The 15,709-nt window shown below is 47.5% G+C and overlaps 3 protein-coding genes across 4 annotated transcripts; 1 reads left to right on the top strand and 2 right to left on the bottom strand.

Annotated features, from left to right (window-relative positions):
* Positions 1–1,984: 1,984 nt before the first annotated feature.
* On the bottom strand, positions 1,985–3,477 carry LOC147059716 (adenosine receptor A3). Its single transcript, XM_085908131.1, has 2 exons — positions 3,195–3,477; positions 1,985–2,862 (listed from the first exon to the last, which is right to left on the bottom strand). The coding sequence occupies exons 1-2, from the start codon at positions 3,475–3,477 to the stop codon at positions 1,985–1,987; spliced, it is 1,161 nt and encodes a 386-aa protein (XP_085764257.1).
* A 4,085-nt stretch (positions 3,478–7,562) lies between these two features.
* On the top strand, positions 7,563–10,207 carry dpep1 (dipeptidase 1). The gene is made up of 10 exons (XM_085907834.1): positions 7,563–7,678; positions 7,790–7,916; positions 8,137–8,269; positions 8,352–8,502; positions 8,666–8,735; positions 8,811–8,987; positions 9,082–9,166; positions 9,249–9,324; positions 9,396–9,531; positions 10,017–10,207. The coding sequence occupies exons 1-10, from the start codon at positions 7,563–7,565 to the stop codon at positions 10,179–10,181; spliced, it is 1,236 nt and encodes a 411-aa protein (XP_085763960.1). The 3' UTR covers positions 10,182–10,207.
* slc22a31 (solute carrier family 22 member 31) lies at positions 9,856–15,372 on the bottom strand. Of its 2 annotated transcripts, none has more exons than XM_085907832.1 (9): positions 14,933–15,372; positions 13,793–13,896; positions 13,570–13,724; positions 12,538–12,706; positions 12,253–12,398; positions 12,082–12,190; positions 11,788–12,002; positions 11,602–11,713; positions 9,856–11,491 (listed from the first exon to the last, which is right to left on the bottom strand). In XM_085907832.1, the coding sequence occupies exons 1-9, from the start codon at positions 15,308–15,310 to the stop codon at positions 11,008–11,010; spliced, it is 1,872 nt and encodes a 623-aa protein (XP_085763958.1). In that variant the 5' UTR covers positions 15,311–15,372; the 3' UTR covers positions 9,856–11,007. The 2 variants fall into 2 exon arrangements, with proteins under 2 accessions (XP_085763958.1, XP_085763959.1); XM_085907833.1 differs by having other exon boundaries at positions 14,999–15,372.
* Positions 15,373–15,709: the final 337 nt, after the last annotated feature.

Genomic DNA, 15,709 nt, shown 5'->3' with positions numbered 1-15,709 from the left:
ACATTTTTTAAGTTGTTGGATAATCAACTTCAAAAATCCACAATCCAACGACTCCAAAAAGTGTCAACTTCAAAAAATGTGTCCAATCCACAATCCAACTACTTCATAAAGTGTAGCCATCTGGATTCCTATGATATTTTGTGCAACCACTTGATGAAAAAAAATAAATAGAGTAAATCCAACATGATTATTTTTTTTCTTCAGCCCAGCATAGTGTGCTCACATTGAACATTCAACACAATGGTTGATTCAGAAAGTTAAGGCCAACCTGTGTACAATGGCACAAAGCTCGGAGCCAAGGTCATTCAATTCCCACCAGAGCGTTCCTTTCTCTGCGTACATGAGTCACATCTGGGCACAAGAGCATGTCAGGTCAGATCACAGTGTCCACCCCCCCCCCCCATGTTGCACATCACACCAGCTCCCCCCTTCATCAAGTCCCAAGTGGCCAATTAGCATTAGCATGATAGCACAGCACTCAGTAGCCCCTTCTAAAGTTCAATTTGTTGTATTTGTGCTAGTTTCTCACCTCCAAGAAAAAAACAAAAACAGTAAGATGGCAATGAATGGCCTTTATTGGGATGCCGCACGTAAAAAACAAACGAACGACTTGAACCCGTGACCTGGTGCTACGTGAATTTCTCATCAAACACTTCATTAGTTCAGGATACATTTCATCCGTGTTTTTGTCTGGCGGGACCAAAATCAGACAAAAAGTGTGGTGGCAAAGTACTTCAAAATGGAAAGGATGATAAAATAGCAACACCCTGCTTGGAGCATGTACACCATCCCACCGAGCCACAGCATTTTGAAGGAACTTCAATCATCATATCATTTGCTTGCTTGCATGGACACCAGCCTCAATAACAAGCTAGCGTAAATGAGTCCGACATCACACGTAGCCAAACAAATATACACAATAGCGCTACACACACAAACACTTATTAGATTCACGTTTGTACACAATATGAAATGTTGGGGAACACAGCAAAGTGCAAAGCGGAAACAAAGGTTAGCTTTCACTTTTGAACGCATAAGGTGACGTCCCAGACCGCAAACGACAAACACCTCGACTGAATTCAAGCCAACAAGACTAAAAGTCCACCCACCAGATAGTACCAAAGTAATACTTTGATTGCTTTGGACTGAGAAAAAAAAAAACACACCTCGTTTACAAGAGAGCCTCTGAACCTGAAGTGAAACTCATTGAATACTCACAAGTTTGCACAGTAGCAAAGTTTCCATTCATGCTTTGTTCTCACAGATGTTTTTCCGAGCGATGACTCAGTTGTTGAGTAAGAAACATTATGGCCTTGATGTTTGAAAAGAGAAAACGATGAATCCACGGGTAACCACAGCTCTCACGCTGTTCTGCTTCTCAAGAGACTTTTACAAGTCCAAAACTAGCCAGAGGTGAAAGATACACATGGAGAATATCAGACATTTCCAGGAACATACGATAACCTTGGAAAAAGTCCAGAAGAACCTAAAGAGTATTCTTTGTCTACCTTCATTGATCCAATTTCAGTCAAAAAAAAGATTGATGAACTCAAAATTCAATTGAGAAGCTCTTGGCTTATTCCCGGAGAATGCGGCAAAAGAAACTTTTCTAGAAGGGTTAGTTGCGTCATGCTTTTTGGAAATTCACACAATCTAAAAATGCCTCCTTGTCCACTTCGGAAAAAAAACAAAAATGTTGTGGCCTTCGAGATATAACTGTCGAGTTGTGTTCCTGAGAAACGGGCACAAAAGAAGCCAAGGCCAGGAGGTCAGCGGAGAGAGAGAATCAATTGGAGCAGCGCAACATACTAACTTGCGGGCATCTTCATCATGAAATCTACAGTACGTGTACGTGACAAAAACGTAGCCGAGCGATAATTCTTACGAGCTGGAATACAACACGGAGCCTACGACAACATCTAAAGCTTCCCAATGAAGACTTGACAAAGCCAGAGTATTTCACAACCAGCTCCACTGGTGTTCCTCAAGCTTTCTCCTCCTGTGGACAGTGCTGATCACGCTGAAAGAGTAACATCACGCCCTTCCGAAAACGATGGTCCCTCACGCTGTAGATGATCACGTTACAGCAACTGTTGGCCGTTAGAATCCAGAAGGCAACAAAGGAGAAGTTGCACCAGGTGTATCCCACCACGTTCCCCAGCACAAACACGGCAATGGGGGAGAAGGATGCGGTGAAAGCAAACGTTAATATGCTTATGGTCTTGGCCGCCTTAATATCTGAAAAGGAAGGTCTGTGGGTTGGGCGTGAGCCTCCTCCTCCTCCTCCTCCTCCTCCCTCAATCAAACTCCCCTCGGAGAGAAGTTTGCGTCTCCTGGAGTACTGCTTGATGCTTGTGAAGGACATAATGTTGATCGCCAAGGTTCCACCCAGAAGAGTAAAGTCAAATACCGGGAAGAGCAGCAGGATGTTGGCGTCATGTGGCAACCGGTTGCCAAGCAACACCGGAGAGTAGTTGCACATGCGGCTACACTCGTTGTACTCTAAAGTGAAGTTGCTGCTGAATAAGAGCGGCGCCAGCGCCAGGAGAAAACTGCCGGCCCAGGAGAGTAGAATGAGGAGAAGAGTTCTCCTCCGGGTCACCAGGGCGTCCTTGTGCAGAGGCCACAGGATGGCCACGCTTCGCTCCACCGTCATGAGGAATATGGTGCTGATGGAGACAAAGGTGCAGCCGGCAAAAACGGGTCCGATCAGCATGCAGGGCTGCCAGGGCCTCCTCGGAGAAGCCCAACCGCCCTGGTACCAAACGGGTGGCGTGTAGGTTACCATCAGTGAGACTTCAGTGTAAACGGAGAAAGGGACCACCAGGACGCCCACCATCATGTCAGCTAGAGCCAGAGACACTGTCGAGGAAAATACGCATTCGTTAGGAATATGTACAAAGGAAAAGATCAAGTCAATGACTGGTTTGGCTACTTAATGTGGGCTAGCTTCTTTTGTTGGACCTGACTGCAGACTTTGAGAAGATGGACCACAATATTCCATCGGCTAGCTCTGAACTGCTTTAGATTGTATTTGGCAGAGAGCCTGGGTTACTCTGATATGGCGTTCCGCTCGGTTCAACTTTGGGGCCACTGCTATTTTCACTGTATATCCCGAGTTGGCTCGACTGGAGTATTCACGTTCTTCATATTGGTCAAAAGAACTGGTCTTGAAATTGGACGTTGAAAGTTACCTTTCAGGTAGCCTTGTGGTGTCCTGGACTGTCTGGTCTGCACAAATACAGTCAGAGTGATAACGTTCCCGATCACGATGGCAAAAGTCAGGCTGAGCATGAACGCCACCGCAAAGGCACGATTGAGAAAGCCACAGCAGCAGACTGTACAGAGAGGAGCCGCCGGCTGCTCCGATATCCGTTGGGCCTGCCAAGCTGGAGTCACGTTCAAAAGAGACTCTGTGGTCGCCAGCAGAAGGCCGCAATTCCCAACCGCCTCCGTTTGGTTCAATAACGCAGTCATGCTCCAAGATGGGATGCTCTGGTCCTCCTTGTCCACTTGTGCGCTTTGTATCGGATGGTCAGGAGACCATGTCCGGGCTTCCTGGATTCACCTGTCGGGGAAAAGAATTTGAGTTAATTATAAAAACCTTGCCCTGATAGTAGCTAATGATGAAGCTCATTCTCGAGTACCGTATTTTGCGGACTATAAGTCGCAGCGGACATCAAATGCAGAATATAGAAAGCGTGACTGATTTGGAAGCTTTCTGAAAATTTCAGCCGTCTGGCTTGGGTTGCCGCATTTGTCCGAGTGCTGCTTGTGACGGAAATGACACAATAATGGAAACGCAATTTTCTTTGGACGATCAGAGTGCAGGCGGACAAAAGACTTTTTTGGGGGAATGTAGCAAATGTTGGTTCCAAAAGGTTGCCAACACAATTGAACACATTGTATTGCTGTTTTGTTCAATTCGAAATGTTTGACAGTTCATTTGACAGTAAAGTTGGAATGATTATAAAAAGCCTTCATCTCAGAATAGTCAGGGGGGGGGGGGGGGGGAAACAACTCATTAAGGATCCGCTTACTATCAGTGAAGATGACAGGCTAAAGTCCAGCCTCTGGCGAGGCCTCCAGCGCAATGAGACCACCAGCTGACACACACACACACACACACACTGTTCACACATTTCAGCGTGGCCTATAAGTAGTGTGCGTACGTGTGACTTGACATCAGACCTCGGAAGGTTTCGTCCTCACCCTGTCGCAAATGATTTTTTTTTTGTTGGTATTTAATCGCTAAATAATACCAAATCAAGAAAAAATATTGGTTTATAGACAGGGGGAAATGTTTGAATACATTCGAATGCAAATAAAATTGCAATGGAATCATCGATGCAATAGTCAATTGTATAAATATGCCATAGTGACAGACGGCCTCACAGAATTTCGAAACGACTTGTTGAGGTTTTGTGAAATCGAGAGCCAAAGAATGAAGACGAGTGGCACACCCGAGACTGGTTGCCAGTGAACCACGGATGAAGACAAACAATCATTCTCTCTCTCTCTCTCTCTCTCTCTCTCTCTCTCTCTCTCTCTCTCTCTCTCTCTCTCTCTCTCTCTCTCTCTCTCTCTCTCTCTCTCTCTCTCTCTCTCTCTCTCTCTCTCTCTCTCTCTCTCTCTCTCTCTCTCTCTCTCTCTCTCTCTCTCTCTCTCTCTCTCCCCCTCTCTCTCTCATCTTCCTTCACATTTATGTTGAGTGGGTAATAAAAAGAATAAAGTCGTTTGTTAGCAAAGACTCTCTGTAACATGTGCTAACAAGCCAGGCTAATCTCAATCCAGATGGACTTGATCATATTCCTCTTATACGACTTTCTAATGAATTCCATACCCGAAAAACACCAAAAGGTCAGTCGCCATGCAAATAGTGAATTTGAAATGTCAGCTAACACAGCAGCTCACATACTTTTCAAGTTGGAGGTGCTCAACTTCTTCCAAATGACTTGGATTCAAAGGTGTCTCGAAAAAAAAATGAGCAAAACATCACACACCTAAACGGTCCAAATGTATTCTGTACATTTCAGTCTCATTCATCAAATTCATTTAGTAAGTTTCCTGACTCCATTATTTCTCAACATAATATCTTGCAACACCATTCCCAAATGTGGTAGTTTGATCATATGCAACTAATGAAGCACAAAAAAACACAAGAGGGCTTTTCCTTACCTGCACTTGACTGCGATCAAGCCGAAATGAGCTTGCCTCAACCAAATCAACGCCACGGGCTGGTGTGCAGTAGGAAGCGGCATTCCGCAATCCGTCACTCTCTCCTCGCTCGCTCGCTCGCTCGCTCGCCTCCATCGCCTCTCAGCTGCGTGCGCCATCCACGCGTGCTGTGCGACACAGCAAGTTCACAGCAGCCTCATCTTCACCCTCCTCCTCCTCCTCCTCCTCCCAACCTAACATAGAAGCAAAGGCCAGACAAGTGGTTGACTTTCAAATGACTTTGAAGTTGCCGTTCAATGCACTCAGCTTGACGAGGAGGCTGAAATTGCAAATGTTGAGGTCAAAACATGGAGACAGAACCTTTGCCGATTCAGATCATCAAACTATGCTTACAAGAACCAAATGAATGTCGGACATTGCCGTTTTCTACACCGTGGTGCTGAATTTCTAACTAACTCATCTCTCTCCCGTGTTCTGTATTCACATTTCATTTCAAGACACTCTTTCATGTTGAACACTTAATTAGACGCTATACCATCAGTGCAAAACATTTCCCCTGGAGTCACGCAATGCCGCTCGGGATTCATCTAACCACATCCGTCTGACACACGTATGGAAATGGAGCTGTCTGTCTGTCTGTCTGTCTGTCTGTCTGTCTGTCTGTCTGTCTGTCTGTCAAGACAAGACCCATTGACTTTGCTGCATCGGAATTCCCGCGGTGGAGGGCAGACCACTTGACATGGGTTGTCCCATATGAATGAGAAATCAATGCTTTTGGGCACTTGTCAGGAATCCCCCAGTGAAGGGCCCCTCCCCTTGCTAAACGTCTCTGAAAGGGGTTCAACTGCAAGTTTGTGAAAAATGGACAAAATGTTGCGGCAATTCCTTTAAAAAATAAAAAAAAAGAAGACATTGTGGAAGGCATATATCATCATCCACAGACTTCTATTGCCCAAAATGGATGTGCTCTTTTTCCTGCTTAGAGGTTAAGCAGTTTATTTTGGGGCTGTCTGTGTTGGTTATCTATTGCGAGAAGGCACACTCTCCCCAAAAAAAAAAAAACGCAAGGCAAGGCAAGACGCAGCTGGCTTTTAGAGAAGTCCTCTTTTAGCAGCCAGCTCTGCAGTAGGCAGGGTGAAGCAGGTTCTCCTCTAAAATATGAATATCCCTGTCAAAGCCATTACTTTGGAGCAGTCTGGCCGTCGCTCTTCCATGCTGACAACCCAAGAAGGCCAATTTATATTCGGAAGATGAAAACAAGAAGATTGGACCACACCATTACTTGCAAAATAAATATTGGCATTGCCCCAAATGTAAAAACAAACAATGAATCATGTCCTTAGTCTTCTGTACTTGGAGAAAAAAAAAAAAATCACTATAGTGCACACATGAAGCAATTTAGACAGTTTGATGATTTGAAATTTCAGACCACAAATGAAAAGGTAGTTGAGGAAAGAAATAAAATTCTTCTTTAGTGTCAAACTCTGGAGTTCAGCCGGGCCAAAAAATAAGCAACTCGATGAGAAGACCAAGAGCCGAGCTAAAAGCGTTGATGCAAAAAATGAAAATGGGACTTATACAAAATGATAAATATGGACCATCAAAATGAGATGTCAAAAAAACAACGACAACGACGATCACGCAGTACGATACCGGGCTTACATCCAATCCATTCTTTATCGCTATGTTTGGGGGAAAAGAAAAAAAAAAAAAAGCACCATGGGATCACAACCTTCCAAGTGCAAACTGTCTTCTCATCAGAAAAGTGGGCTGGTTGGGGCTCAAGTCATTTTCAACACAGCATTACAGAAGCTCTTCAATGGATAATAAGTGACAACTCTGACTGAACCATAATACCAGAGTTGCTTTTCCATGTATACACACACATTTGGAAGATCATTTAGACATGTGAACTTTTATTGGCAGGTTTTGCAAGCATGAATAATGTTATCCAAAAAAACAAGTCACGGCCATTCGGCTATCACGTGAGGCAATAAAAGGTCACGCGCACACCGTCCGTCAGGGTGATCGGGGCCTATCTAAAAAAAAAAAGGTTTCAATCGGATTGGATCGTGCGTTCGTTCATCTCGGTACGAGTGTCGTCAGTCCTCAAAAAGCCGCTGGAAAACTAGCGACATTCATCTGGTTAGCTGAATTCAATTAGGAACATTCTTTATGGTGACAATAACCGAGGTCTATTGTTTTACGAGCCGAGAGCTGGCAGAGTTTAACTGCTCCGCACACTTTATGACAAAAAAAAGCTGAAACATGAGGAGGAGCTTTGCACTCATCTTACTCTTAAAGCTTAGAAGACAGACGTTGGCAGAGGAACCCAGAGGCTCTCCTGAGCATTATTCAGCTTAGGATCTAAAGTCTTGTTAAACATGTCGTTAGCCGTCTCTTTGCTTTTCTGCGCCACGTGTTGGTCCGTCTCTTTGGGCGAGGACTCGTACGTGGCCAGAGCTCTCAAGCTGATGTCCGAGACTCCGCTCATCGACGGGTGAATGAACGCAAACTTCTTTAACCTTGACGTCATGGGAAGCTTCTTGGCGAGATGGTCAGACATGTCGAGAAAGATAACTTGTTGTTGTTTTCCCTCGCCCTCTTCCAGCCACAATGATCTGCCTTGGCAATTGCGTAAACAATTCAACAACCAGCTGAACAAAGTGGACCTCAACACTCTGGCAACGACACACACCAACATCCCCAAAATAAAGACGGGTCGTCTGGGAGCGCAGGTAGAGCACACGCATGGATTTCAAGCTTCAGATCTACTGCAAAAGATGAATCTGTCGTGTGGTGTTCCACAGGGTTCAATTGTCAGCCCCCTGCCGTTTTTATTGGAGGCTGCCCTCGGGTTCCATCTTGACTGTTTCCTTTAACGGCCGTGTGGATGAGAGAGAGAGAGAGCGAGCACTTTGTAACGCTAATCCGTGCCCTTGTCATATCTTCTTTTAGTTCTGGTCGGCCTATGTGCCCTGCGAGTCTCAGTACAAAGATGGCGTTCGCCAAACACTGGAGCAGATCGATGTCATTCACAGGATGTGTCACAAATACCCAAACACCTTTATGTTTGCCACCAGCAGCCAAGGTCAGGTGACAACTTGACACTGAGCTCTTTCTGTTTCTTTGTTTGTTTTTTCCATTCTGGTCAGAGCCATCTTTTGGTGCAGATATCGTGGCGGCCTTCAAAGTCAATAAAACGGCCAGTTTGATTGGCGTGGAGGGGGGTCACTCGATTGACAGCAGTCTGGGCACTCTGCGCACTTTCTACAACTTGGGGGTCCGCTATCTTACCCTCACGCATTCCTGCAACGTACCCTGGTAGGACACACACACACGCACGCGTGTCAAAATGTCCACGTCATCGGCCCTGAAAAATATCCATCCGCCGGGAATCGTCAGTCAATGGAATTACCAGCACATCAATCATATTTGATTTGTGGATTCGTTCACACAAAAAAAAACAAATCAATCTAATTGTCAGGGCCGATAACTGGCTTGTGGACACTGGGTCAGAACCATCTGAACACAAGGGCCTGTCTCCTTTCGGCAAGGTCAGTTTACACCAGAATGAAAAGATGCCTTGGCGGTGGATCGTGAAAAATGAAATCATCTTACTTGGTCTACAGCAAGTGCTTGCGGAAATGAACCGCTTGGGCATGCTGATCGACTTGTCTCACGTGCCCGTGTCGGTGATGCGGCAGGCGCTGGAGCTGTCCAAGGCGCCCGTCATCTTCAGCCACTCTTCGGCCTACGCCGTCTGTCCACACAAGAGAAACGTTCCCGATGAAATCCTCAAGAGAGTGGTGATTGCGTAAAAACTCAAACAGCCATTACAAGCTCACACCAGAAGACAAAACGTTGCCTGCCGCTCGTGTGACGTCGTTTGTGTCTGTCCAGAACGAAAGTGAAGGAATTGTGATGATCAACTTCTTCAACGACTACGTGAGCTGCTCCCCCACCGCCACCCTGGCCAACGTCGCCGGTAGCCAACTTGACCGGCATGCAATTTACAAGCTTTGTGAATATGGAACGTGGCGCTAAGCATCCAAGTGTTTTCCCTTAAGATCATTTTGACCACATCAAGAAAGTGGGAGGAGCTGGCATCGTCGGTTTCGGCGGCGACTACGATGGCGTCCAAAGGTCATTCCAAAAAGATGTCGAAACGAGGAGGTCATCAAGGTGCTAGAAGGTGTGGTCATCTTTCCAAACAGACTCCCCGAGGGTCTGGAGGACGTGTCCAAGGTCCCAAGTGTGGTGGCTGAGCTGTTGAGAAGAGGCTGGTCTGACCAGGAAGTCAAGGCCGCCCTGGGAAACAATTTGCTTCGTGTATTCAAACGAACAGAGGAGGTGAGTTGCAAGATCACTCGCTGTGGACAGTCAGGTGACAAATCCACGGGCAAGATTCAAAGCGCCACCGTGCTGCTCCACGCAAAACATAAAAAAATGCCTCGGCATGAACGGATGATGGCGGTGTCATAAAAGTGACACGGAGCCACACTTGGCCTGCCCGTAAAATGCTTGTGAAAGACGCCAAGAGCAATATCCGGAGCATTTTTTTTTTTTTTTTACAACACACTCGTAAAATAAGGGAAACGTAGGACACTTCAATCGCCCCAAATCTCATTGGAACATGAATGGCGTTGCTTTCCCAGCTCATTTCTTCAACTTACAAGATGGAAAAGGGAACGCCATTGAAGCCAAATCCATGAACATGGCCGACCCCCTAAATGGGCCTGTGGATTTGAATCTCTTTTGTCTTTTCATGCTCAGGTCATTGAACTGAATGAGGCCGGCCCAAAGTCACAAAACGTGTGCATGTGTCACTTTCTCAGGTCCGTGACAGCCTGAGCAAGCTGAGCCCAGATGATCTTCCCATCCCGTTGGATGAGGTGAAGAACCCATGTAGGACCAACGACGGTTACCCCGACGGTGGAAGTTTGCCCTCACTCAGCATGGCCGTTGTTCTTTCAACGCTGGCCTTTCAGATCCTCATCTAAGTGCTTCATGCACAGCAGTTTTTAAAAGCGCCTTTATGTTTCTACATGGAATTAAATGTCACATGTTATCTCTCAGATGCTCGTTTCTAAAGTGAGCCAACTTTCACAGAAAACAAACCGCACTGAAAACATGAGCTCATAGACTCATAAAGGTGAGACGGAGACGCCACCTAGTGGAGAAACAGCACATTTTACATTTCTTCTTGAAAAAAAAAAAAAAAAGATTTCTCTTGCTACATTGTCCCGAGGCTAGTCAGATGTACATTTACCGACAGGAAAAATGACCTCTTCAGGAATTGTGGCAGGCAGGTCCAATTCTGGGGCTTTCAGAAGGTCAAGGCGAAATACAAACACGAGTTTCATTCTAACACCAGTGACACCCTTTACACAAGTGAGAAACAACTTTGGGTGCATTGAGGAAATCATCCCAACACAAAATGTCGGACTTTCTTCAACAGCGCGCATTACTCGGCGCCCGCCAGCCCTCAAGTGTGTTCTACAAAATTCCCAGGCGAGCTTCCGAAAGGATTTGAGCCGCATCGGATGTCTCACTGGCTCAACTTTTTTTTTTTTTTTAAATGTGAGGAATTTTGGGAAACAAAGTCAGGCTGCGACAGAGACACTGCTGAGTCACACTGTCAGACTTATTGAAAAGTGCACGAGTTGCTCATTAACGCAGCTCACATGATGGACGCCGTTTCCAAGCGTGCGCGCGCGCGCACAAAGCAACCATTGCTGGCACGCAAATGCCACTCGTAGTTCTTTCTTTAGAAAATGAAGCCGTTATTCCGAATCAGAACGATTTGCTCGCGTATAACCGACGTTGTCACCGCTGACCAGTGGGTGTTCCGGCGCTTCCCTCGGCCGTTGACTCTTCTTCTGTCCCGGCCGGCGCTTCACCCCCATCGGACAGCAGGCGGCGCTGCTGCTGCTGAGTGGGCACTGCTATTCTGTAGGGCAAACGGTCTTTGTTCAACATCTTCCTGGTGGCGCAGACCAGGCGCGAGTAGTTGTCAGGATTGTACTCCGACGACAGGGGCCGGGAGTCCAGCAGGGGCAGGTCCACCCTGTCCGCCTGAGACGAGGGGAAGAGCGGCGGGCGGCGCCGGCTCTCGCCGTCCTTCAGCGAGTCGGGCAGGGGCTTGCGCTTGCTCTCGGGCAGGAGCATGATGCACAGCACGGAGAGGACGGCGAAAGAGGCCAAGATCACGTGGTGGAGGAAGTAGCCGCCGTTGTTCTGGAGCTCCATCAGGGAAGAGGCCGCCATGCCCACGCAGCCGGCTGCCAGCACCAGGCCCAGGCACCCGCCTCTGACAAGGAGAAAAGGAGAAAAACTTCTTTTCATCAGGGAAGCGAGCCAATTTCATGACACGAGGCTTGGGCTCCGTTCGGGCTCTCCTATTGGATGGAATCCACTCACCGCACGACAGTCGGCATCACCTCGCAGGCAAAGAAGATGCTGAGCATAGCGAGGGCTTGCGAAAACAGCAGACCCACAATAGAAAGCACCAGCACCAGGCCTCCTCGCAAGTCTGACAACACAAGAAAAGGCTTCCTTAGCTGCAAACACTCAAGACCCGAACAAATCAAATAAAAGCCGGCCTACACTGCGCCAGTGCCAGCAGAAGCAGCGAGGCCAGGCCGGTCACGATGGCGGAGAGCAGAAGCATGCTCCGCCGACCAAAATGATTGACCGTGGAGCAGATGAAGATACAGGCCAGGGTTCCCGTGGTGACTCGGACAAAGTAGCTGAAGTAGAAGTTGCCCGAAGATATGTGAAGGTTTCTGGTGAAGCAGTACTGGATGCCTGTTCCGATCAAGCTGCGGAGAAAGGAAAGAGTGAGGAGCGACATCGGACAAAAAACAAAACAAAAAAATGTGATGACCCATCGCCACTTACAGAGTGAAGCTGAGGATGAGGCAGTTCTTCCAAATCACCCGAGTCTGCCGCAGCTCCAAAACCGAATGGTATCTGGGCTGGCAATCTTCATTGAATACCGAATCGATCTCTACGAGGAAGAAAAAAATGAAGAACGCACTGTTGCGCTCATGCCGGGCTGGCCGGGCTCACCTGACAGCAACATTTCACCGGGGAAAAGTTCGTCCGGTAAACAGGCGCCGTTCCGAGCGGAGAATTCCCGGATGCTCCGCTTGGCTCGGGCCGTCTGAGCTGTGGCCAGCAGCCAACGGGGAGGCTCCGGAAACAATGACGGGCAGCTGAACAATACAGTTTGGGTTTCACCGGGAGAGCCAAGAACTAGGAATAGCACCATTTAGGAATCCAATCCAATCCAATCAAGGCATTTGTTTTGCTGTTGATTTTCTCCATTCCCTCCTCTTCCCGCAAACGACTCACCACCAGTAGGAAAGGAGCAGGAGCAGAGGTAAGGTGGCGACGGCCTGCAAAATGGGCCAATGGCGACACAGCGCAGCCACGCCCGGCAACAGCACCTCGGCAAAGATGCCGAAGAAACCGCCCACCATGGCCACCATCAGACGATGGGGAGCGTCGCACAGCTCCAACCCTGGACCGACGCAAAAGTCGATCAAATGTTTTCACCAATTGCTGACATTGAAACAAAAGCACTCACAGCGTTTGCGTGGCAATTCAATCCCAAAAATTGGGGTGGATCTTAAAGAACGGGGTCTTTGCTTTTCCGCATCACAAGTCAATCCAGAACAAGCCGTGCGTGTTTGACCCCTCGCAAACAAATTGCTCAAGAATGAAGATAAAGCTTTTGCCATCAATGTTGACTTATTTGTGACTGTGCAGCTAGGCAGCATGTCACCTTTAACCTCTTTTTCCCAGCCACTCCGGGGGCTGGGGAAGAGGACAAAGGGAGTGAGAAGCTCCCTTCCTGCCGGCCCAGCTATTGTTTTGACATCTCTGTAAATTGCCATGGAAATCCGCAGGACGTCGCCCTGCCAGCAATTTGCCACGCAGTGTTGTGTACGCTATGAAGATGGGTGTGCAACTTGGAAAAGAACCATGCCAAAAATCTGCTTGCATCTTGCCAAGTCCCAACGGACTGATGGGATCAGGACCTTTTGTACACTCACCTACTATGCCGGAGATATCTCGACATACTGACGGAATTTCATGGAAAAAAAAAAAAAAAAAAAGAGCTAGTACAAAACTCTCCAGGATCTCCTCCGAGAAATTCCAGCTCTCGTACAGTACACACGTGGAATGTGTGGAATTGTGGAATGCCGCGCTTTTCATATAAAGCCAATGAGTTGGTTTAGAAAGCAGCTATAAAATAAATCAAATCAAATTGAAAATAAATAAATAAGATTGTCGTGGACGGACGGATGGACGGAGGGCATTGTGGCCGTCCTCGGTCTTCCATCGGGCTTAACGCCAAGCATGTGAGCACACGCAACTTACTTGCTATGTAGGAGGATAAGAAGACTCCGGCGAGCGTGACGCCCTGAGCCAGACGAAGCAGCAGAAACACCACGGCGCTGTTGGACAAACACACCGCCATGCCCGACACGCTGGACAGACTGACGGACAGCAGAAAACCTCGTCGACGGCCCAGCCTGAGAAAAGCACAAAATTGCAGCGCCGAAGAAAAAAAAACAACCACTGGCACGATGTGATTGTTTACCAGTCGCACAATGAGCCGATCAAGATGTAGCCCGCAATCCATCCTGTCATGAAGCAGACGTGTTGAAGGGGAATTTTCCAGTAGTCGTCGCACACCAAGTTCCACTGCAACACAAAAATCAACACAACTAACATCAATTGATCACAAGTGAACATTTGGGGGTTGACTGTATTCGGCCAACGACGTTTAGCTCCATCACAAGCTGTAAAAAAAAAAAAAAACGGATCTGGATGTGCAAACTGACGGGAATGTAGATCACGACAAGCTAATTGAATCACGGCATAACCACGTTAGAAGAGTGCTGATGAAAATAGATGTTCTTTTCCACTGGCCAGTGAGCCTCCGATCTGATCTTTTGCTAATCTTGTCATTTATGGTTCAAAATGTTTGAAAATACTTCAAGTTGAACGTCCATGCTATCTATGCACAGGTCCTATTCCCTGATTACGCTTGCTATTGTCTTTTGACAGTTAAGTCTCTTGTCCACACTGTTGGCAAACAGGACATTGGCAATCTTAACCACTGCTGGCCATTTGGCTCATTATCACCGCATATGATATATTTCAAAGGGGAACATGTCAACGCTGTCAAAAACAGAAACATCAAAACGACAGAACTCATCTTTGATTCTGACAAACAGCTTAGCATTTAAAAAGACAAAAAAAAAAAATCCCGGATCCTGCCATGCTTCTTCGCTCTCCATACGGTCGGAGATGTCTTGATCAATATTTGTAAACTGGGCTGGATTTATATTTGCATGACAGCTAAACCAACGTTGTTTTTCTTTCTTTGCAAGCATCTTCTCTTCTAGCAAATTTGGGCTTTGTCTGTGCAATTGAAAGTGTTGCAGGTTTGTTCTCGTTCATTCCAATTGTGCTTGACAGCTCCCAAAGGTTCTTCCACATAAGTCATCCAAGGATGGGGGAAGGGGGGCTTCCCTCTCTCCCTGCTTTGTTGTGAAAATGTCTTGATAAGCCAACAGCATGTTCGATCATGCAAATGAGCCAACATCGGCAAAACGTTGGAGCAAATATTGACATAAGCCAATTGAGCAATCTGCACTTTGTTTTCACAACTCAGTCGGACGCGATCGCGTTCCCTCGAAAGTTTGGACAGTGACGTGGCGTGGCGTGACGTTACCTCGGTGACGAAGTTGCTCTGCAGCCCCGACATACGAGCATACTCCCAGCCCTGGGTGCAGCTCACCTTCTCCCGGGGGACGTCCGACGAGTTGGGCGGGTACTTGTAGAGTTCGCAGTGGCTCAAGCCGGTGCCGTTGATCCAAGGGACGCTCAGGTTGAGGTAAAGCGACTTGGACAAGTTAGCAAGGAGGAAGCCGGGCGGAAGGAGCCGCGGGTCCGGTTTGCAGTGGTACGAGTCCGGGATGGCCGTGTAGAAGACGTCGCTGTACAGGTTGCACATGACGGCGAAGCTGGGGAACCAGCTGAACGCCACCACCATTCGGTTGTAGCGTCCGTATCCGCCGCTCAAAGGGAACACCTTGGCATCGTAATCCATTTGCACGAGTGAAGACGTCCGGACCGGAGAAGTGAAGTCAAGCGCGTCACGCCGGTGGCGGGTTGGAGGAAAAAGGAGGGGGGGGGTGGTGTGTGACGTCACAAACACTGCTCTGCCTTTGACACGCCCCTCCTGTGCTGAATGACGTCTGTGAGACATCTTTCGATTTATTTTGATTTGCGTTTGAATCGATCACGAGGACTTTTCTTCACACCAGCGAAAGTTTTTTTTTGCTGCTTGTCATTGGCGCTCCTATTCCGGGTGTTCAATAGGTTGCAGCCCCCCTCCCCCTCCTCATTCATGTGCACAAGTTTAAGATTTCAGAATGGCTACGATGAGACCAACTTAGCCAGTGACTTGGCAGGGGCATTTCTTTGAGGCTATTAGATGACCAAAAAA

This window comes from Syngnathus leptorhynchus, chromosome 3 (genome assembly GCF_054491065.1).
Source record: "Syngnathus leptorhynchus isolate UIUO chromosome 3, UIUO_Slep, whole genome shotgun sequence".
NCBI classification, from domain to species: Eukaryota; Metazoa; Chordata; class Actinopteri; order Syngnathiformes; family Syngnathidae; genus Syngnathus; species Syngnathus leptorhynchus.
The sequence above is the reverse complement of the archived record's forward strand: the minus strand, read 5'-3'. Positions and strand labels throughout refer to the sequence as shown.

Bases quoted from the DNA above. Each gene is read 5' to 3' on its own strand.
- dpep1 (XM_085907834.1), top strand. From the start codon at position 7,563: ATGTCGTTAGCCGTCTCTTTGCTTTTCTGCGCCACGTGTTGGTCCGTC. The intron at 7,917-8,136 runs GTAGAGCACACG...ATCTTCTTTTAG, and splicing joins CGGGTCGTCTGGGAGCGCAG to TTCTGGTCGGCCTATGTGCC. The intron at 8,270-8,351 runs GTCAGGTGACAA...CTTTTGGTGCAG, and splicing joins GTTTGCCACCAGCAGCCAAG to ATATCGTGGCGGCCTTCAAA.
- slc22a31 (XM_085907832.1), bottom strand. From the start codon at position 15,310: ATGGATTACGATGCCAAGGTGTTCCCTTTGAGCGGCGGATACGGACGC. The intron at 13,897-14,932 runs GTAACGTCACGC...TTTGTGTTGCAG, and splicing joins AGAGCAACTTCGTCACCGAG to TGGAACTTGGTGTGCGACGA. The intron at 11,714-11,787 runs GTAGGCCGGCTT...TTGTGTTGTCAG, and splicing joins TCTGCTGGCACTGGCGCAGT to ACTTGCGAGGAGGCCTGGTG.
- LOC147059716 (XM_085908131.1), bottom strand. From the start codon at position 3,477: ATGACTGCGTTATTGAACCAAACGGAGGCGGTTGGGAATTGCGGCCTT. The intron at 2,863-3,194 runs GTAACTTTCAAC...TTTCCTCGACAG, and splicing joins ACCACAAGGCTACCTGAAAG to TGTCTCTGGCTCTAGCTGAC.